Consider the following 23,826-nt stretch of genomic DNA (forward strand, 5'->3'; position numbering starts at 1 on the left):
ATCGCACCAACAATGTCAATCACACAACCACATCGACGACATCAAATCATACCACGGTCTCATTAGGCCACAGTCAAACCACCACAACAAATCAGACCACAATCCCATAAGACTACGATCAGACCAATAAAGACAATCACACGCAATTACCCATCAGAGTGCAAGGCTTGGGAGGAGAGGTGTGGTACATAGTATGGCCGGTCCTGCTCCCAGAATCCACCTTAGCCGGGCCAGCAGCAGCGCATCGGAGGGCGAACAGCACCACCACACTGAGGGGTAGGCGGAGGTTTCTTCATGTTACTGACTGTATATTCCTGTACTTCATTAGAACTCTGATCGATGCTAGAGCGTTTCTGTTTCTCCCGAAGTGTTGTCTTCTATCTATCTATCTATTGCCAGACGCCTCAATCCCGTTTGGGGTGGCCACAAACAAATCGCCTCCAAGTCGCCCTGTCCCCCGCCATTTCACTGCCCTGCTCCCAACTCACACCCCCCTCTCTCATATACCTCTCCACCCCATCCCTCCATCTCATCCTCGGCCTCCCCCTCCCTCTTCCACCCTCCACCTCACTCACATACACTCTCTTCGTCAGTCTTTCACCCTCCATCCTCTCCACATGGCCAAACCACCTCAGTGTGTTCCTCATAACGCTTCCTATCACATCCACATCCACTGTCTTACGACAGTAAAAATTTTATTGTGTGTGCATTTTACTTGTACTAAAGTGTAGCTAAAAGATATAATAGCGGTTCATAAACCTTTCAGCTTGATGCGGAATTCATTCAAAATAAAGTCGAATGGTTTAACTGGACTTAGGAGAGAGCCCTCGGGCTGCATGAGTTAAGAACGATTACAGGATCATTGGCAAGCTTACTGAGTGATGCTGGATAACCATCATACTAGCCAAGGAGTAACCCATAACGGGTAGGTCAGGTGGGACTGATTAGCCAGTTCTGATAGTCATCTATCATACACATTAGTTAGTGTCAGATAACAGACAGTCCCAAAGGACTCCGTGGTGTTGGGGCCCGAGGCCAGACACCGTAGTTAGAAACTTTAAGGAAATCGTCCCCTCCTGAGAGCAATCACACACACACACACACACACACACACACACACACACACACACACACATATATATATATATATATATATATATATATATATATATATATATATATATATATATATATATATATATATATATATATATATATATATATATATATATATATATATATATATTCACATCTGTGAGTTTCAGACCCATACAAAAGCCAAGTCGTCACTCCGTCTAGTATCTTCTAACCATCAGACCACCTGTCATACGTGTAATGATGATATGATGGGAAAAGTAATGATGATAATGGTGATGATGATGATGATAATGATATCAATAATGTTGATGACAGCTCTGATGACTATAGTACTACAGTAGGTATACCGCTACAATAATGCAAACAGTAATGATGACGGTTAGTGTGACTACAGTATTTTAAATGAGGATGACATTATAACACTGATAATGAAAGCGATAAGATATGATGAGTGGTGTTAACCCTAATCTCATGGTCGTAAAAACTCTAGTAGCCTATGCGTATTATATTCCAATTAACGGTACACTAATTTATCCAGCTGAGAGTTTATCATACTGCAGAAGCATGAGAATGTTAATGATGATGATGATGATTTTGTTTTTTATTATTGTTTTTGTTGATGATGATGATGATGTTTTGTTTTTGCTGACTGACTGATGATGATGATGATGATGATGATGATGATGATAGTGATGATGATGTTTTGTTTTTGCTGACTGACTGATGATGATGATGATGATGATGATGATGATGATGTTTTGTTTTTGTTGATCTGATTGATGATGATGATGATGATGTTTTGTTTTTGTTGATCTGATTGATGATGATGATGATGATGATGATGACGGTATTGCAGAGCAGCCAGTGCGTCGGAGCTGTGGTCTGTGCTTACCCCCGCTATCCTTCTGGCTCTCCACAACCACTTCACTCCACAACGGTCAGTCCACAGCACAGTAGTGTTGGAAGGCTTGCTAGACGGTACGATGAGTAAGTCCACGATGACACTGGTACTTATGCAGTCTAGAAGTCTTCAGTTATCCATCCATTCACCCATCCATTCAATCCTTTTCTGACCCCTCAGGAGTGTTGGTACCCGGGACTAGCCTATTCAGTCCCGACATTTCAGGCAACGTGACCACCCTCACCTGTCCCTGAATGACATTAAGTGAGCAAAGAATCCCAGCCATCCGTCAGATAGAAACCTTTACAGGTTCCATCCGGTTGGAGCGCCTTAACCCACCAGACCACCAAATTTCATTTGGCTATTTGGTTACCACCCAGCGTATGATCCCCTGGTTTAAAGGAAACCATTTGGCTTGTCACTCAGTAAAGAGTGGCGTGAAGATACTACTACATCGAGTGAGTGAGTGACGAGCGCCTTCACGTACCACACAGAAAACTTACGACTATTAAAACAGGTCATCGTTTGGCCTGATATCCTTGCAACGTATTCCTCGCAACCAAAGACTAGGGTAGTGAGTGAGCAGAAACTATACACCATTTCACCAAGTTTGGCACCATCAGTGATGGTCTCAACAACTGTAGTGTTGATTTAAATCCTCTGCACTAGGTGAACCTCGATTTATTACCTTGAGAACCAATATAAAAAGACACTATAGAATGGTATATCCAGTTCTGAGGACCTTTATTAGTGCTACAGATGGTGACGACATCACTGATGGTGCCAGACTCGGTGAAATGGAGTGTACGACTCGCGAAGGTATATTGTCACTTTCTTCCTGAATACTGCTATTACGGTCAAGAGCCTTTGACTTGCGATTTTTGAACTAAAAACTCGGCATTTGGTAAATGACCATGTACCATACTAAACGAGACTGGCAATGTTATACTGCTGATGATAACAACAGCAACAAAAACGTGGTGTTGATTTATTCATATTCCCGTGGAGGAAAGATTTCTGAAATAAAGAGCACTTGGCTGTAGAAAGAAGGAACACTGCCGCGGGAATTAAGTTGATACAGCTGTTGTACAAAAAAGTTAAGGTGGGCGAAAAGTCAACTTGGTTTGCACGAGAACATGAAAAGTATCAGTACTCATTAGTTGCATCCATTTACGGCACTACTGCATCATCATACGCCGTCACAGGGCAAGGTCAACACTGGCTTTGCCCTGTGGCGTTGACTTCAGACTAAAAGGCAACAGCTTTCCTCATTTGATGACCCTTAACACTTCCATCAAGTCTGGATGAGATAGGATAAAACTGTTCATCTCACAGCTAGGACTACCATGAAAAAAGTTCCAGCCGTGAGATAACTCGAACAGTTTTTATCCCATTATGACCAGACTTCTTGGAAGGGTTGAGGATCATACACTGAGGAAACCTATCGTTTTTGAGACGGATAGCCAAAGGTCAAGGTCACAGAGAGGGTCAGAGTCAACCTCGCTCCGTGGCATTGACCTTTAACCCACTGTTCTAAAAAAAAATAGTGTGGTCTGTCAAGGGCTGCCCCTCAATCCGTCCACCAAATTTGGTTAATAATGGATAAAACTGCTGGAGTGTTCTCATTCTTGGAATGATTCTCAAACGCATTCCTTCCGTGAGAATTATTTCGGGTATGACATGACTCACTTTCTATCACATTTAAACCAAATCTGGTGGAACGATTTAGAGGCAGCCCACGACGATTTTTTTTTTTTTTTTTTTTTAAGAACAATTGTTCGGTGTCAAGGTCACAGGGCAAAGTCAACTTCGACCTTGTCCTGTTACCTTGACCACTGACTTCTAAAAAACGATAGGTTTCCTATTTAGATGACCCTTAGTCCTTCCACCACGTTTGAAAAGTATCGGATAAAAGGTGATCGAGCTATCTCCCGGCTGGAACTATCGTGAGAATAGTTCCGGCTGAGAAATAAGTTTTATTTGATTTTAACCATGCTTGGTGGAAGGGTTGAGGGTCATCCAATGAAGAAACTTTTTTTTTTTTTTTGGAATAGGTTAAAGATCAAGTATACAGTACAAGGTAATCACGTTTACCATGCCATGCAATATTAACCTATAATCTGTTGTTCTAAAAAATAAGTAGGTTAACGTAGGATGCCCCTTAACTTTTTAGCGAAGTTTGTTTAAAATCGGATGATTAATAATAATAATAATAAAACTAATATATGTGTGTTGCTTATGTACCAAAATTACTTATCTTGAGATCGCCGCGCCCGTTTGGTAAATTATCGATAAAATAGCAGCAGCAGCAGCAGTAGTAGTAGTAGTAGTAGTAGTAGTTGCAGTAGTAATAGTAGTAGTAGTAGTAGTAGTAGTAGTAGTAATAACAACAATAACAACAACAACAGTAATAATAGTAATGTCCTGTCTTCGTGCGTGTGGTGCGGCATCCAGTGCGTGGAGTGATGGTGCTGGTGAGAGTGAGAGAGTTTCGTGCCTTCTAACCAGGGTACAGTTCGTCAACGCTATCACTTCCCTCCTAGGTGAGTAAGTCTTTTCTTACCTCACCCATTTTCTATTCTTGTTCTTGTTCTGTTCTGCGTGCTGGGAGTGAAAACAGAATATTTTCAGCACACCCTGAACATACATCAGGTACATGGACTCGAAGAGTATTCAAGTCTGGCTGAATCTTTCATATTTAGCACAATTTGCGTTAGTGTGAAAGATTCTTACACCTGAATAATTCCCATTACTGTAATATAAGACACAAAACATCAGTTTCATTTCTAAAAAAGTGCCGTTCTTTGTCTACACTTATACAGCTGATGAATTAGTGATGTGTAGTGTGCGACAGTGCAGACACTGGAGTGTGTGAGGCTGTTGTCATTTCGGATTTTCAAACACTCACTCATCCGCCATATGGATTATAACCTGTCATTAACCTAGATGCAAAGTAGGCTGCAGTACAACACAAGACATTCCAGACACATACTATAGGCAGGGCAGCACAGTGCAAGGGAAACACAGGTGTGATGAATACACTGTGTGGCAGTCTGTCGTGGTGCTTGATATAAGTACGCATGGCCGGCACGTTAAATACTATCTAGACGTCAGTTTTCGGTACAACATGCTGTATAGGCTATTACTGAATGAAATAAATTTCCTTGGTTTTCATTCTTAAGTTCCGTTCCCTTCAGTTAACAATATTCCCCATCAGTTGAGCAAATTCGTCTCGTTTAACCAGTACAAAATACCTGAGATGATTTGCATGATAAAGGATAATGCAAGTTATTTTTTTCTCTCTCACTTGCAGGTAGGTTCTCTCTCAGGTGAATAAAATCGTCTGGCGTTGTCAAGACAAAGGGTTAAACTGGAGAGCTCTAGTTAATCAGTCCCATGTTAACTTTCAGCCTGTCTTTCGTACAGTATCAGTGGTTACTGGCAAATATTACCCAGTGACTCTGAACCTCTCTTATTATTTGCTTAAGGACGCCGTGCATGTGTGGTGCAAAAAATTGAGTTTATATTACTACGCCGAGCAGCCCGACACGGACCTGTGCCTGCTCCATACTGTCCTACGGTCCACTGTGCATTCCTAGATTTGAATCAGCTTCATACTAATTTCGGCTTTGCCCTGCGGTACGTCGCCTGTGCCGTCTGCATCTCAATATGCTCCTAAGCTTACTGTACAGAAGATAAAGTCTACGTGCTTCACATGCCGAGTTTCACTTTTTATTTTTTATTTTTTAAGACTTCCGAAATTGATGTTCTGTAAACACACACACACACACACACACACACACACACACACACACACACACACACTCTCTCTCTCTCTCTCTCTCTCTCTCTCTCTCTCTATGATCAGGGACAACAATTAGGCCAATTCTACTTCTCACTTACCTTTGGTGGCTAATATTCCCAAGCTATGAAAGGAATGGTACGCTTCTCTGCTCATATACGACTTTCATTCATATGGCACATCAGGGAGAAAAGTAACAGAAATGTAAAGTAGATGCAGCGAAACAGCAGGTGAATTTTTTGTCACTGTACGATGAAACTGTGTTGTGTTGCGGTGCAGGCAGTGAGAGGTATGAGGGTGTGAGTGGCGCCATATATATTAAGGCCGTGCTGTGTTGTACTATGCTGCGATGCAGGGAGTGTGAGGAAAGTGTGAGTGGCGACACATAATAAAGGTATGTTGCGCTATGTTGTGGTGTGTGCAGGTAGTAAGAGGTGTAAGGGTGGGAGTGAAGCCTTGTAGTATGGATGTGCATTGTGCCTTCTAGTAGGAGTGTGTTATGGTGCAGGTAGTGAGAGGTATGAAGGTGTAAGTGCCGTCATATAATAAGGATGTATTGTGTGTTGTGGTGCAGGCAGTGAGAGGTATGAGAGTGTGAGTGGCGCCATCTACGACGCAGCAGTGGCAGCCACGCTCCCGGCCCCATCAGCGCACCCTTTCAGCTCAACCAGCAGCAGCCACAGCACGCCCAGTGCACAAAGTCTCGGGTAAGGACACATCTCAGTTATCACACACGGCGCTTTTTTTTTTTTTTTAGCTCCACTCCCATGACTTCTCTCGTATGATATTCTTATTAATATCGGAGCTTTTCATAGAGCTTAGGAGGCCTTTACGAGCTGGAGAGGACACATGTAGCTTAGTCCTCATCCAAGTGTGGCAGAGGAACTCTGACCAAGTACACTTCCTTGAGTGCAAGTAAACGAATGTCAAACACATTCATCAATTTCGTCAGACAGCACATGGGCGACAAACACCTTTATTCTACTGAACATTCCTCGATTCTTTAAATCTGCGGAACCAAGTGTGAGGTGTGGTGTGATGTTGTGTAGTATCGTGTGACTTTGTGTTGTGTGATGTCGTGTAGTACAGTGTAGTTCTGTGTAGCGTAGTGTGATGTCCTGTGATGTGGTTTTACAGAGGTGGTGCTGGACTGAGCTGGGATGGGTTGGTGAGCTATCTTGCGGAGGGTGTGGGCAGGGTTAGGGAGACGCCTAAACACCCGCTCTTCATATCATCACCTCGATACCGCCTCCTTACACAAAATAAGGTGAGTCGCACACACACACACACACACACACACACACACACACACACACACACACACACAACGTCAGGTAGGGATCAGCACAATGTCCCTCACTCATATTACCATAGAGGCTATTACGGGATGAATAAATCGTTGTTTCACTGATATCTAATTGTTGAACATTATAATGTATTTCTCTTACTATACTAAAATATCTCTAATCTCGGGACTGGTGGTGAAAGATCAACCAATCTGCAAGAGGTTAGGGATCTTTGTCAAATTAGAGTAAATGTCCTAGACTTATTGTGATAAGAATCTGTGTGTGTGTGTGTGTGTGTGTGTGTGTGTGTGTGTGTGTGTGTGTGTGTGTGTGTGTGTGTGTGTGTGTGTGTTTTGCAGCGTGAGGGCACAGCGGGCGTGGTGGCGTGTGGGCGTCGACTGGTGGTGGTGGGCGCGAGGGGTTGTCTCACCAAGATGCACCGAAGGTATAGTCAGTTTTTATCCTGCCTGATACAGATTTGCATTCCCTTTTAGCCGATTACCTGTTATTTAATGGCAGAATAAGTTAATACTACATCCATTTCGCACGGACGAGTCACACTCACTCATTATTTAGCACTATCGCACTGCTGACTCACACGTTCTCATTCATACTCATGCACTCAAACTCATTCACACCACCTCATACCATACTGCTGACTTTTACTCACACACTCACTCATTTATTCACACGCACTCACACTCACACTTTCATATCATCACATACCGCACTGCTGACTCCCATTCACATCATATAATGAATGCAACAGTTTGGTGTGGCGTTATCTGCCACAGGGATTTCTGATGTTCATAATGCTATAGATATTTTTATATAATGATGATGATGATGATGATGATGATTAAAGAATGACAGAATATTCTCTTCACTGATTCTTGAATTATATGAATCGATCTTACATGGCTTACGATTTGTATACGACGTTTCACTGACAATAAGGCCCGTGTTGTAGGTGGCTCTTGGAGATGTCCTAACACCTTCTCCTTGACCAATTATTCCGCACATTACGCCTCAACATGATATCGTATATTACTGATGCAATCTATGTCGATTTTAATATTACAAAAATAACATGAAAGAGAATCAGTGAACAATATGGATATTAAAGAGCTAAGGGAGAGGTATCACGAAACCTCTCATGCCAGTTTGAAAATTCCTCAGTGGCAACTGGAGGTTGATATAGCTTATAATCCATAGATACTCAAGCTCCTTATTACTAATTCGCTTGTTATGGCAGTATTACTCTTTTTACTCAAACTTGGCCTAAACTCTTAACCCCCTATCCTGAATACTGAGTTGTAATGGTAAACAACAGAATTTGAAGCAAGATACGAAACACCGCTATGGAAAGGATTTGAGGCGTAGTAGTCTTATTTTGCCACTGACCTACGGGAAATATGACAAGATAAAGGGAGGAGTTATTGACAGACAGAGAGATTGATTGGTAGAAAGATAGATACAGATATAGATAAACAGTCAAAAAGTACAAGTACTCATGCCATAAAAAGTACAATCACATGCCAGTAACTATCGCTCAATATTCACTTTATTGATATAAAGTTAGTACATAAGGGAAGTCCAAGGATGATATGAAGGGAAGGAGTGGAGAGATATGTGAAAGTGGTGGGTGAGAGTTGAAAGGAGGGCATCCAAATGACAGAGGACACGGCGACATGGAGGCGATTTGTTATGTGGCCATCCCCTTACGGGATTAAGGCGTCTGGCTATAGACAGATATATAATAGGGTTTATTTTAAAGAGTATCGCAGTATCCCCTCTATTAAGTTTTTAAATAGCTAGTGTCAATGACCTGCATGAAATTCGTTCTACTGACTCCCCACTCCCCCCTTCACTCCTCTGCCTGTCCGTGCCTGTGGTGATGATGATGGTGTGTTGTGGTTTGGTATGGCTGCAGATGGTGGGATCAGCACCACGCCCGTCTTCACCTGGACTCCGCTCCTGATGAGCATCACAACAACCTGCCCTACGCAACTCGCAAGGTCAGCTCTCACACCTGCACACTTCACTCATTACCTTACCACCTTACACCTTACTCATCTTACACACCATCTTCCACCTTACTCACCCTGTTCCCCTCTCAGTAACTGCCTAAATTGGTTACGTATCGGCCCAAACCTCCTTCTAAATCACTATGACAAGTTCTTCAATCCATAATCCTTAGTATCTGGGAACCAAATATCAAACCTTGATGATTAATATGATACTGATAATGACAGTGATATCGATAGTAACGACAGTGGTGTTAACAAGTTCACTCCGACGATGTCTTTCTTATTATACTGTATTCTTGAAAATTTAAGACTTTCGTTCAACGCAGGAGACTTCCGCGGAGTCAGATACAGCCTTCAGTAATCCCCACCTACATCGAAATCTGATGGTACGGTAGCAAGAAAATAATGAAGAACAAGTCAACTGATTCAAGGGATTGATAATGATGATGATGATGATGATGATGATGATAGTAATGGTGGTGATGTTCCAGGTAGGAGTGGGTTCATGGGTGGTGGGTGTGGCGGGTGTATGTGAGCGTGAGGGTGTAGCTGCCGTGGTATCGTCGTCCTCCACACTACATCTGCTGGACACCTCGGCTACACCCCCACAAGAGCTGATCAGGATCACATCACTGCCTGCACTACCGACGTGTATCGCCGCAGGGTATCGTACACTTACTGATACACCTTTACACTGACACTCACTTTCACCCTCACCCCCACCCTCAGTGTTTCACCTTCACCCTCAGTCTTAGTCTCATCCTTATTACTTGCAACTTTACTCTCACCCTCACCCTCACCCTTCCTGCTGCAACTTCACTCTCACCCTCACTGCTGCAACGTCATTCTCACCCTTACCCTTACTGGTGCAATTTCACTCTCACCCTCATTCTCATTCTCAATGCTGCACCTTCGCCCTCACACTTACCCTCACCCTAATTGCTGCACATTCACCCTCACTCTCACCCTCACGGCTGAACCTTCATCCTCACCCTCACTTTCACCCTCACCTTCACTGCTGCATCTTCACCCTCACTCTCACCTTCACTGCTGCCCCCTCATCCTCATCCTCACTATCACTGCTGCACCCTCATCCTTACCAACACCCTCACCATCACCCCCATCACTGTTGCACCCTCACCCTCACTGCTGCGCCTTACTCACCATCACTCTCACTGCTTTACCCTCACCCTCATCCTCACTGCTGCGCCTTACTCACCATCACCATCACTCTCACTGCTTTACCCTCACCCTCATCCTCACTGCTGCATAAAGCAAATGGTAATTTCAACTAGACTTATGCATTTTGAAGTACTGCAATAAAACACACGCATTAGTAAATTAGGAACACAATATTATCCAAAAACCATGAGTGAAGTAATATATACACTACCAATTTCGAGGCACTGAAATTAAATGACCATAAAACATAATAATATACAGTGAATAGTTAATGCTTATTCCCAAATCCTTGCATTATGTAAGGACCTTACATGACGTTGGAAATTAATATGGAAGGTGATGGAGGGCAGAGAGAGGGAGTGTTACATGAATCCAAGAGTCCTCCCTTCCCGCCTCCCCCGAGACTGCCATTGCTGGTATGCCATGTCCAGTCTTATGGTTCATCGGTATGAAGTACACTGCAAGAATGACTTTAACTATTAGCTATAGACTCAAACTTAAAAATGAAACTGATTCTTCCTCCCCTCCCTCTTTCCCTCTCGTGTGTGTGTGTGTGTGTGTGTGTGTGTGTGTGTGTGTGTGTGTGTGTGTGTGTGTGTGTGTGTGTGTGTGTGTGTGTGTGTGTGTGTGTGTGTGTGTGAACAGGAGTCACGAGGGGTGGGCTTGGATCTGCATGGGTGACGATGCTGGCTCTGTACAGCTGCTTCGGTTTCCTCACCCGGTCTCCGCTCTCATCACAAGGCCGCGAAGCGAAGGACTCACCACCCTAACTTGGCAGGTAATATCCACTCACCACCCTTACTTGACAGGTAATATCTACATACCACCCTCACTTAGCGGGTAATATCCACTCCTTCATTCATCTCTAAACGGTAGAGTATCCTTCCTTCTCATTCTGCTTGTTGTGTGCTTCGTATTATTATTTTCTCTGAACGTCAGAAAGTATCCTTCCTTCTCATGCTGTTTTTGTTTCTGTGCTTCATATTGCTATCTTCCCTGGACGTCAGAAAGTATCATTCTATCACATAAAAACGATTCATATAACACCTTCCATCATCACCCCCGCAAGGGATGTGTCGCTTGCACTTTTTTTTATTCAGCTATGGAGAAGCTCTTCTACCTCGACAAGTATAGATACAGCCTTCATTTACGCAGTCACTACAAAAGGTCTCTCTAAAACCGAACATGGCAAAATAAATCAGTACAACAGGTCACCGTACAGGAAAGGTTTACAGCTCCACTCCCAGGATGTTTATTGTTACTATCCTCGCTACCAATGAAAGATTTAAGCTTGTATATTAAGACCTGAATCACGAAGTGGGGATACAGACGAAGATTTCTGAAGCATGTGACGACGATGGAATGAATTTGGTTTTCCTGTTATTGTTGCCGATTGCGTTCTCTAATATGGGATGCAGACTGGTCATGCCTAATAACAACAGACGTTCCATAAATGACCGCTGATATTTAGGGTCTTGCATTATACGTTGCGGTTTAAGGTCTATCATACGACCGTTACATTTATGTCCCAAACTGCACTGGTAAGATAGTCTTTAGCTTGGGAAGTGGGGGGGAGGGTGGCTCGAACTGGAATGGTTAGATATAATATTACTTAACGTCCTAGGGCAGAGATCATTCCCAAGTTCTGTGTACAGTTCAGCTCCGAGGTTTATGGTACAGAGAACTAAACTATCAGCCTTTGCAGATAATCATGGGGGAAGGCTTTAGTAATAATAATCAGACCTAATATTATGAGATTGTCTAGAGCTATTCAGCTAGACTATAAAAGCATCATAGTCTGACTCACTATTAAGATATTGCTTCGGGCCAATCACCAATATAATTAATATTTCAGTCTGAACCACTGTGAAGATATTGTTTTAAATATTCACGTATATAAGTAACATTGCGGTCCGACGCGCTATTAAGAAACTGTTTCAGGGCATTCATTTATACAAGTATACAAGTCCAACTTATTATTAAGAGACTGTCCCGACCCATCGAACTACATATACGATCACTTACATTAGTTCATAACTGTTGTCATATCCGTCATATCCTACGCGTGTCACTTGCTGTGCCTTGAACACGTGACCTCAGCTGTCCCTCGTGGTCCTTTGAGTGGATGGGAGAGACTGGTGAGTACACGGTGCAGCTCGGGAGGTGTGTGTCACAGAAAAACACATTTCGTGGTAAAGCTGCAGATATCTGGGATCAAGTGCCTCCCTCCCACCGCACACCCCACCACCAGTCACCCTGCACTCTCCCACCTCCTACCCCACCACCAGTCACCCTCCACTCTCCCACCTCCCATCCCACCACCACAGTCACCCTCCACTCTCCTACTTCTATCCCACCACCAGTCAACCTCCACTCGCCCACCTCCCACCCCACAACCACTTACCCTCCTTGGCTGATCTTTGACGCCACGTGTTGTCCTCGTAAACTCCACGAGACGTTCCCGTGATCCCTTACTCATTAAAATGGAACACCTGGTCTGTGATTCAGACCAGGACTTGGACTGAAAAGATAATGCTTTCCCATTATAGTCATTCCACACGTAAGTTCCCAAGATCACCGAGGGAAAAGGAGGAAAATCTGGACCGAGTTAAAGGACTACAAATTATGCTGCTGAGGTCCGTAATAAATCACCATTTTTTTTTAAGGGGGTGATAAGTACAACGAAGTACGAGGTCCCTTATAAATCACCGAATTGGAAGTTTTCTTTTTCTTTTTTCGGGGGGTGATGGGTGATCCACGTGAGTACCAGCCGTAGGGGATCCGTAATAAATCTCCGAACTGAAAGTCTTAATTCCATTTCAGGAGGTGATTGATAAGTACCAGGATTCTGATGGGGGTCGTGTGTATGCGTGCGTGGACGTGGTTGTGGCAAGTCGCGTGGGGGTGCACGGCTGTGGTGTGCGTGGCGTGGACTACAACCCGGCCACAGCCACCCTGGCCGCCTGCAGCGGCGACCCCAAGGCCAGCGTGGTATTGTGGGGGCCGGATCATCCCACTAAGACATACACCTTCGCTGTACCTAAAGTGAGTACCAGACTTCATCATCACTAAATGCTCTCGGCCGGATCACCCCACCAAGATGTATACTTTCAATGTACTGTATGTACTTAATGGGAGCATTCATAGTGTATTTCAGTATCCTTAAGATTCTCAAAATCATATGACATAAGGCCAGTCTGATGAGTCCGGATCACCCCACGAAGATATGCACCTTCACTGTACCTAAAGCGAGTATCCAGACATCAGTAAATGCTCCCGTAACCACATGACTCAAATTATACGGACATGAAGAGACAAATGAAGAGTTAACTGGGTGATTTTAAAGCAGAGTGACAAGGGGGAGGGGGATCAAAGAAGACATGGGGTGAGATATTACATAGAGACCTCAGTGTAAAAGGACCAACCACAGACGGTACAAATGATCGAGCAACTTAGAGACAATCATTAGGAGACCAAGGTGTACACATACAGCCCTCTTTTCACTTTAACTTGGCCTAAAACAGACACCTCTCCATCTTGAATACTGTGCTGTTACACGAGATGGACTCAAGAATATCGCACTCGTCACAGGCAAGTGCTATGGAAAGGATGTTGAGATGTAGCATTGTCTTTTTCTGCTAACGAGCAAAGTGAAATAAGCTGCAAGAGGACGAAAATCTGGGTCAGGTTAAAATGAAAGTACTGTAGGTGTTGCTATATACTACGACTCCCATGGTTACTTGAGCCTGTATTCTCGCCGAGGTTTGGGGATTTTCTTACACAAAATATATCCCTAACGATTTATTTTGTCTAGTGTAGCTTATCATTACTGCGTTTTGCGTTGCTTACATATTTTAAGAAGTCGACGTAGATTGCATAAATATCATACAGGAAAATATTTACTTGCTAAATGCATAAATAACGAGTAAGGAAACGGTACTCGGGAGTCTCTTTTACTGACGAAAATACAGATCTTGGACACTTTAGCTGCTCCCTTGTCAGAATAAGACTGGACGGCAATGCTGAATAAACTCAAACTCGCCTTGAAAAGTGGAAATATTATATAAAATTGCACTGTGTTGCGAGTTTCCAAGTATCCCGATCACATGCATAGGTATATCAGTGGCACATCAACATCACAGTGTCCAAATTCCCAACTTCGTTATACAGTCTGGATGTAGAGAGGAGCGTCAGATATGGACGATTTATATATCCCCATCATTTATGCAGGTTCCATGCTTGTTTAATTATTAGGTTCAGTTCTCACAGTGATTTTTAAAATAAGGGTACTCATTGTGCATTGTGCAACCTGAAGACAGACTACACACACACACACACACACACACACACACACACACACACACACACACACACACACACACACACACACACACACACACACACACACACACACAATATTGGGCAAGATCGATCCAGATGGAAGCAAGTGGGAAAAAGAAATTGAGGAAGTAACGAGGAGAGGGCCGTATAAGAAGGAAGCAAGACCAATGAGAGTTAACCTGTCGTCAGGAAGTGTTGTAAATGACAAACTAAAAGTGACCTGGGAACTAAATAAAGAGGCAGGGATGGAAAATATTATAATTAGAAAAGATCTGAATGAAGAAGAAAGAGAGGCTTTAAATTCTTTGAGGGAACAAGTCAAGAAAAAAAATGACATGAGGACAGTTGAAGAACGTAAGATTTTTTTTCTTTTTTTGAAGGTGATAGATATGAAAGTAAGGAAGTGGTATGTGACAAACTAAAGTGAAGGAAACAAGGGGGATGGTTGTGAATACGAAGAAAAGAAGAATGAATAAAGACAAAACTGGGGCAGTACATCTAAAAATCATGTATAGTAATGTAGATGGATTTTTATATAAGCAAGAGGAAATTTTAGACTATATAAATGAAAAGAAATAAGAAATTATTTGTTTGAAGACCAAACTGCCCCGGGATATTCATACAATTATTTGGATGGACCAACTATAATGTACTTGGGGAAGGTGGGATTATTCTAACCCGTACTGACTTAAAAACAAAAAAAGACAGAAACTGAAAACACCACGGCTGAACTTTTGGGAATGGAAATAGAGGACTGCTATGGAGAAAAAAATAAATGTAATACCGTAGTATCTTATATGCCCCCCAAACTAGGGTATGGACATACGAAGATTATGAACAGTTGATAAGAGAATCCATTATAAAGATGTTAACTGAACGAAGAAATAGAATAATAATCATTGGGGATTTTAACTGTAGAGAAGTTGACTGGGAATGTATGGATGCTGGAAACAATGAGGAATCATGAGAAAATAAACTGATGGAAATGGTGGTGGAAAACATAAATCAATTAATTACAGAAAATACAAGAATTGGTGGTGATGACGAACCATCAAGGCTGGACTTGGTATTCACAAAGGACCTAAACGATCTGAAGAACATAACCCATCAATGCCCCTTTGGTAAAGGTGATCATCTGGTCATTGAGATGGAAGTGGTGGGAGTAAGGGAAGGAGAAAGAGATGAAAAACACAGGGAATATAGATACAGTTATGGAAAGGCAGGTTTTGCTTCCCTAAGAAACTTTTTCCAAAGTGTAGATTGGAGCAAAATAAATGTGATCAGAAATGTTGATGAGAAATATGAGTTTCTAACAGATGTATATAAAACAGGAGTCAGTAAATATGTCCCAAAATTCTCCACGGCAATGGTAAGGAGGAAAGAATGGTTTAACAATAGGTGCAGAATGGCACTTGACGCAAGAAACAGAGCATGGAATAAAGTTGGAAGAAGGTATAGTGAATGGGCCTGGGAGGAATACAAGCAGGTACGAAATGAATATGTAAGGATGCAGAGAGAGGATGGAAGGAAATACGAAAAAAATATTGTAACTAAATGTAAAGAAAGAACCTAGGATTTATTTATAGGTTTGTAAATGGTAAAATGAAAGTTAAGGACAGTATAATACGATTGAGGGATGGAGATAAACTTACGAAAGAAACGAAGATTTGTACGAAACAATGAACAACAAGCTGCAGTCAGTCTATGTGTTGGAAGAGGAATTTAATGAACCTGAAATGGAATCCAGGATGACGAGAATGGCAAAAATTGCAACTGACATGAATGAGGTGCTACTACTGATGAGGGACCTGGATGTGAAGAAAACAATGGAACCATATAGTGTGGCTGGAAGGATCCTGAAAGAATGTGCTGACTAATTAGTGTGGCCTGTTTATGTTACCATTAAGAGCTCTCTGGAAAATGGACAGTTACCTAAAGCCTGGAAAAAGAGCAAATATTGTGCCAATCTTCAAGGGAGGAGTTAGGGAAGATCCACTCAATTACAGACCTGCATCACTTACTGGTAATGTTTGTATAATTTGTGAGGAAATTATTAGAAAAAGATGGATTAAATATTTAGAAGAAAATGAAGTGATAACACCAAGACAATTTGGTTATGGGGAAGGAAGATCTTGTGTTACTAACCTACTAAGTTTCTATAGCAGGGTAATAGATGTCATGCAAGAGTGAGAGAGAGGGGTGGGCTAATTGTGTCTACCTAGTTCTCAAGAAAGCATTTGACAGAGTGGCCCTATAAGAGACTGCTGTGGAAGTTGAAGACCTCTGGAGGAGTGCATGGGAAACTATTAAAGTAGATGGAAGATTACCTGATAGGAAGGCAGATGAAAACAGTCATAAGGAACAAGGTTTCACAATGGAAAAACGTGACCACTGGAGTACCCCAGGGCTTTGTCTCAGCCCCCAGAATGTTTCTGATATATATAAATGATTTGCCAGAAGGTTTGAATAGTTACATGAGTATGTTCGCAGACGATGCTAAAATCATGAAACATTTTTGTAATGCTAGGTGGTTTAGGGTCGGCTTCCTGTCCCTCTAACGCCTAGCGTGTGGCTGGGTTCTCTTTCTAGACCGGAGCTTAGACAAATAGGGGAGAGGCAGGACACGAAAACTCAAGGCAACAACCTTACATGTGTATTACTAAATTCTACAATGGAACGGGTAGATGTCACGAATACAGATAAACCTGACAATTATACTTCTTAGGCCTAGATATGAGTTATTAGTATCGCACAGGATACTACCCAGGTCAAGGTCGGGTAAGGTGAATAGCACTTAGGGCCGAGGTTTATATACTATTATTGCGGGAAGTTCAAGTTATATATTTGTGGAGTGGGTGGTACTATTGCACTGTTGGTAATTATTACTTTAACACTGGGGATGGTCTCTGCATGATTTTAGTATGATGCGGCGTTACTAGATGGTAGCGTATTTACTGTAATACTGTAGACTCCTATTTCACTGCTTGGCCATGTTCACGGTTTCACTGTTACTTTTATTCACCCCACCACTTTTATATTGCCACTGGTGTTTCTCTCACCGACTTCCTTTTATATGGTTAATTCACTGCTCTGCCTTTATGTCACTAAGTCACGGACACTGTGCTTTCACTGTCACTCCTTTTGGGTCTGGGCGTTGTGGCACTCAGGTACAAGGGCGGTGGAGGTGACCACGCCTCCCTATTGACAAGGCTGGGTTCCGCCGGGGGCCCTCTGCGTTCTGGGGCCATGGGATCATGAGCAGGGGCATCCCCTCTCGTCCGGGGCTGCAGGTGGTGAAGGGTTCCCCGCTTTCGGAGTTTAGGGCGGGAGTATGGCCCTCGGGGGTGGGGCCAAATAGCTGCCTGAACTTCTCGCTCAGGCAACTGACGGAGGACAAAGATCTCCGGCGTCTGGGTGTAGGGAGGTCCCACCCAGGGGTCCTGGGGGCGGCCTGGAGGTCCCGAGGGCTGCAGTCCCCAGTGTTCAGAGACGCCGTCTGGAGGGGGCTGCGACGTCAGCCTACGTCGGGGTCCATCAGGCGAGTCCTCTCCGGATCCAGCTGCAGGGAGAAGAGCCCAGTGGAAGTCATGGGGCCTCTCCAGTACTCCTCCAGGCTGGGGGCTCCCTTTGGGTTGTTGGTTGATGAACAGGAGTCAGCACCTGATGGAGGGGCGGCTACCGGCCGTCTCCTGCCATAGGGCCTGGCTACTGGCCATGGCCTTCTGGGGGTGTGGCTGCAGGCCGTCGCTAAGGCCCGGCTACTGGCCATGGCCTGGGGGAAGGAGCGACTACAGGCTGACTCAGGGGCAACTTCAGAGCAGCTACAGGCAGTCTCGATTCCCTCTGGAGCGGCTACAGGCCGTCTCCTGCAGAGGAGTTGAGCGGCTACAGGCCATCTCTCGAGGGGCACCTTCAGAGCGGCTACAGGCCATCTCCTGTTTGCATCCGGAGCGGCTGCAGGCTGTCTCCTGTAGGAGGGTTTAGTGGCTACAGGCCGTCTCCTGGCGAAGGTGGGAGCGGCTACAGACCGTCTCCTGATTCCCTCTGGAGTGGCTGCAGGCCGTCTCCTGTAGGAGGGTTGAGCGACTACCGGCCGTCTCAGGGGTGCTGACTGGAGCTGGAGCTACAGCTCCACCCCGAAGTTGGTTGGTGGCAGCTCACCCGGAAGGTAGTCTTGTATTCCTGCTATGGTGGCGGCGGGCAAGCTCCGGGTCATAGGAGTGCGCAGCCCAGGCGGACTTATGTCGTTGTCGCCCTGAGTCCCGGCGCGCTGTCGGTGCTCCTCGGTGGGCTCCTTCTGGGGGTGTTAGGTCGCCCTCTGTGGCACTACACTGCATTTTAATATTAAATGTACTGATAGTCGTACAGAACTGCAAGAGGACTTGGATAAACTCCACAGCTGGAGCCAGACTTGGAAAATGGATTTCAATGCCAAGAAATGTCATGTATTAGAAATGGAAGTGGGTGAAAAAAAGACCACATTGGACATATAAAATGGGCAATGAGATAATTAGTAAATGAAAACATGAGAAGGACTTGGGAGTGATTATTCAGGATGACTTGTTACCAGAAAAACATATAAACAGAAGCATTGGAGGCACTTCTGGATTACTGACCAACATGAGAATCGCTTTTAATTATATGGACGAGGAAATGCTGAGGGACTTGATAGTGACCATGATAAGACCAAGACTAGAGTATGCGGCTGTGGTATGGTCACCTCATTTGACGAAGCATATTGATAAACTGGAGCGGGTTCAACGGATGGCAACAAGGATGATACTATGCTTAAGGAAACTGACCGACGAGGAAAAAAAAGGCAAGAAGAGACCTGAGAAGGGCAAGAGGAGACTTTATCACGATGTTTAGAAATGTACAAGATCAGGAAAAGGTGGACAGAGAGGATCTTTTTGTGTTGGACGGTGGAAGGACAAGAGGTCATGACTTCAAGTTGAGGAAAAGTGGATGTCTCTTAATGAGCTTACAAGGTTCAGTTCCCCGAATGGAAGCATAGGTACTTGGAATGACTTAGACGGGAAGGTGGTGCAGGCAAAAAACATTCATCTTTTTAAAACTAGACTGGATAAATGTAGATATGAAGACAGGACAACATGAGCTTTGTTCAGTTCCTGTATACTACAAATACGTAAATACGCACAAACACAGGTCATTTCATGGGTGTTTTAGGAATTTTCTTTATTCACAGCCAGTGGGGTGAGACGTACTTATGTTACAGGGCGTGCGTGTGTTTGCAGTGGCGTGGGATATGCACCTGCTGGTGACCGGCAGCAGCGATGGGCGGGTACGTGTGTGGAACCTGTACGTGCCCAAAGCTTCCCTGGCGCTCCTACCCCCGACTCCAGCCCCACCAGCCTCCATTATCATTTGCACAGCTCGCCCAGCGATCATCACACTCGACACTGATGCTGTTTGTATAATGGCTCGTATAATACTCGGTTTATGAGGCCTTCTGTGCCTCTTCTAAGTGCCTTAATTTTTCCTCTTTCTTCCTAGTATGTTATTTTTAGGTTATTTCTATCTGGTTAGCTCAACCCGTCATCATCACACTCGACACTTGATGCTGTTAGTACCCTAGGTCGTATTATTGTTGGTTTACGAAGCTTACAGGGATTTATTTTACGTATTATAGGCCTCCATAATTATCTTGTAATGTGCCATTGATATCTGTCCAGCCCGACCCACCAAGATCACACTCGACATAGATGCAGTTAGTGCCTCGGGTCTTATTACAGTATCATTACCATTGATTTAAGAGGTTTAACTGGAGTTCCTCCTTGGCGACTTATTTATACTGATAAGAGTAGTATTCATTAATTCCTTCACTACAAGAGGGTTTTCTAAGCTGAATAAAATGGCAGGTAGTGGCAAGAATAAACTCCACAAACGTCACTGCAGTGATGGCGGTAACTCCCTGTACTGCATAATCCCCACAGTCCAGCATGAAATATTCTGCATTTTCTAACTGTTCCTCACACCTGTTCCCCCTCTCCCAGGTGGTGCGGGTGTACAGACTGGATGGCGTATGTGTGCAAACTGTGCCCGTGGCGTTCCCTGGTGGTGCAGGAGGCTTGGCACCTCAAAACCTCACCCTGCTTGCTGGGGGCGAGCTGCTGGTGGCTTGCCGGGACTACTTGGCAGCCTTAGCACCCGCACCCCAACCCCCTTCACACCCACACCCACACCCACAGCAAGACCACCCGCAGGGGGAGAATTGGTGGGCGGAGGAATGCGAGGGCGAGGATTCCAGCAGGGAAGAAGTGGCTCCTGTGAGCAGTGAGAGTCAGCGGCTGGTGAAGGCGGCAGGGCTGGCGTCCAGTGAGGCGCGGAGGGAGCGCAAACACATGCAGAGCCTAATCAGACAAGGCGCCGCCTTCTGCTGCATCACTCTGGCTCCGGTTTTGCTGCCCGTCCTGCCGCCCAACTTGCCCGTGCCGCCCAGCCTCGCCGACCTCGGGCTCTCCTCTGATGACCCAGCCGCTCTCCTGGCCCATCTGCCCTCGTCCACAGCCCTGTCCTCCTCACGACGCCTCACACCAGTAGCCAAGACGCCCATCCCAACCTCACCCACGCCCGCCACCCAGGCCCCCCCCACATCTACACCCGGCCCTGCTCACTACCTCACTCCGGCTTGGCGCCCTCTCTAGAGGATGGGGTGATGAAAAAGGTCATGTGAAACTAAGGCTGGTGACTACATTATTGTGATCATGTGGTTATGGAAGTAGCCTGCTGTGTGAAAGGACGCAAGTTCAACCTTTGACTAGGACATGGAACAGTTTAGTGATTTTGATTTCGTTCAAACATACAGGTACACGAGTACTTTACTGACTTCAAGATCCACCGACATATAAAAAAAACACCCCCGCGAATACCAGCACGTCAGTTGTGAATGAGACAGCCCTAGCATGCATTAAATATGGTCAGTGAGTAAAAGAGCTGAAGTAATGGCATGTGAAGGACCTAGGAGATCGTACTGCTAAGCCTACGCTCAGCGTCAGAAAATGAAAGTTAATCTGTCCTTGTGGTAGGGTGCTTGTGTATGCACAAGCATTTTAAGCAAAACTTTGCAAATTGAATTAATCTTGCACTAGATGCAAGTCAACAACGGCAACAACAAAATATCAAGATTTCGTAATTGTTCAGATTATTAACCAAATACCTAATTACACGTCCGATTTAAACATATCGGCACCTCTCTGTATGACCTTCATCTATTACGAACATTCCTTTAACTCCGTAAAGAGTGCAGCAGTAATGAGACCAAGTAGAGGGTAAGGAAATATGAATATTTCTTTCCTTCACAACACCCCCGGATCCGCAGCAGCAGCTCAGCAGTAGTCCCGCCTCCCCAGAAGTCCATACTCTGGGGTGGTGCTGAACCATGACACTCTTCACAAGGCGGTCGGTGAGAAGCGTAGGTCATGCTGTATATACAAACTGATGTGGTCTAAATCACTCGGGATAGAAAAAGAATTCATCAGTTCCTTGCGTTTGATTTAACCCTCTCATCAACCCAGCATCCAAAATATAAATTCTGGGATATGGAATAGTAAAGCAAAAACATCAGTAAGTTACGGCCGTATGCTTAAAGCTAATGTAGGGCCTTTCCTAAGGGCCCTATATCAAAACAGTATGCTAAAAACATTTTTTTAAGGGGACGAATGCTTGGCTTTCGCAAACCCTATATTTAATTATTCGTAACAAAGTAACTCTGTATCTTCAGAAGGCATAGAATAATGTACATAATTTATGTGAAAAATATTTTAACTTGCTAAAAGTGCAATGCAAACATATGCGGGAACTGAACCGTTGGTTATTAAAACACGCGGGCTCTACCTTACCGAGTAGTAGGTCAAGCACGTCTTTGCCCTGGCAGTGACACGCAGTCATTTTTATTTTTTAAATAGTTAACGGTAGGCGAGGTCCTAAAAATGACATGCGTAAACCACTTTTATACGTTGCCCATTTGATTTAGCTGAATATAGAACGTTCAGTCAATGCTAAAGGTAATAATATAAGTTAATATATATAACGAGAATGGTACTGTTCTTAATTCATAGACCAAACTATGAAGTGTCGTGCCAGCATCGGATCATCTTTGCGTTTTAATCTCAGGCACTGCAAACTGTTTTTCATTTTCTTATAATAACATTTTTAGTTATTTATCACCAGCGTTCTATTCATAATCCTTGGTAATCGTTAAGGAGACAGGACAACCTTATTTTGCATTTTTTTTCCTTGTTTTAGCCCTTCATGGAATTCTTCAAGTACTCTCGAATTTTGTGTTCAAGTTACAGTATTTTTCGTTTCTTTTCTATCTATCTATTGCCAGACGCCTCAAGCCCGTTTGGGGTGGCCACAAACAAATCACCTCCAAGTCGCCCTGTCCCCCGCCATTTCACTGCCCTGCTCCCAACTCACACCCCCTCTCTCATATACCTCTGCACCCCATCCCTCCATCTCATCCTCGGCCTCCCCCTCCCTCTTCCCCCTTCCACCTCACTCACATACACTCTCTTCGTCAGTCTTTCACCCTCCATCCTCTCCACATGGCCAAACCACCTCAGTCTGTTCCTCATAACGCATCCTATCACATCGACATCAACACCACAACGCTCATTTATATCCTCATTCGTCAGCCTGTCTCTCCATGTGACTCCACAGGCTCCTCTTAAATAAGTCATTTCCACTGCTCTCACTCTTGACTTGTGTCCTTCCAACAACTTCCAAGCTTCACTTCCGTACGTTAGAGTTGGTATCACAATACTGTCATGTAGTAACTTTCTAACTTCGATGCTCACTTCCCTGTTTCTTATCACTGCTTTCAAAGAACCAGCAACCTTACTTCCCTGCTGTACCCTTTCAAGCACTTCACCCTCCAAACCTCCATCCTTACTCATCACACTACCCAAGAACTTAAACGTCCTTACATTTTCCAATTCCTCACCATCTAACCTCGCTGTACATTCACTGACTTCACTTCTCTCAAAGACCATCACTTTACTCTTCCCTACATTCACCTTTAGATTCCGTTTCTTACACACTCTCCCAAACTCATCCACCAAGCCTTGCAGCTCCCCTTCGTCTTCACTCAACAACACAGTATCATCTGCAAACAACAGTACAGGGAGTTTCCAAACACTATCCTCTCTCACCAGGGCCACTCCA

General features: G+C 44.2%; 1 protein-coding gene across 1 annotated transcript; it reads left to right on the top strand.

Moving 5' to 3' along the window:
• The first annotated feature begins 193 nt into the window (after positions 1–193).
• Positions 194–21,305, top strand: LOC145411841 (uncharacterized). The gene is made up of 11 exons (XM_080281799.1): positions 194–276; positions 4,454–4,542; positions 6,376–6,508; positions 6,939–7,068; positions 7,447–7,532; positions 9,021–9,105; positions 9,609–9,781; positions 10,945–11,077; positions 13,123–13,344; positions 19,877–20,068; positions 20,655–21,305. Exons 1-11 carry the CDS (start codon positions 194–196, stop codon positions 21,303–21,305), a joined length of 1,977 nt encoding a protein of 658 aa, XP_080137925.1.
• Positions 21,306–23,826: the final 2,521 nt, after the last annotated feature.

Source organism: Coenobita brevimanus, chromosome 91, assembly GCF_032717465.1.
Source record: "Coenobita brevimanus isolate Jiangsu-jjx chromosome 91, ASM3271746v2, whole genome shotgun sequence".
In the NCBI taxonomy this organism is placed as follows: domain Eukaryota; kingdom Metazoa; phylum Arthropoda; class Malacostraca; order Decapoda; family Coenobitidae; genus Coenobita; species Coenobita brevimanus.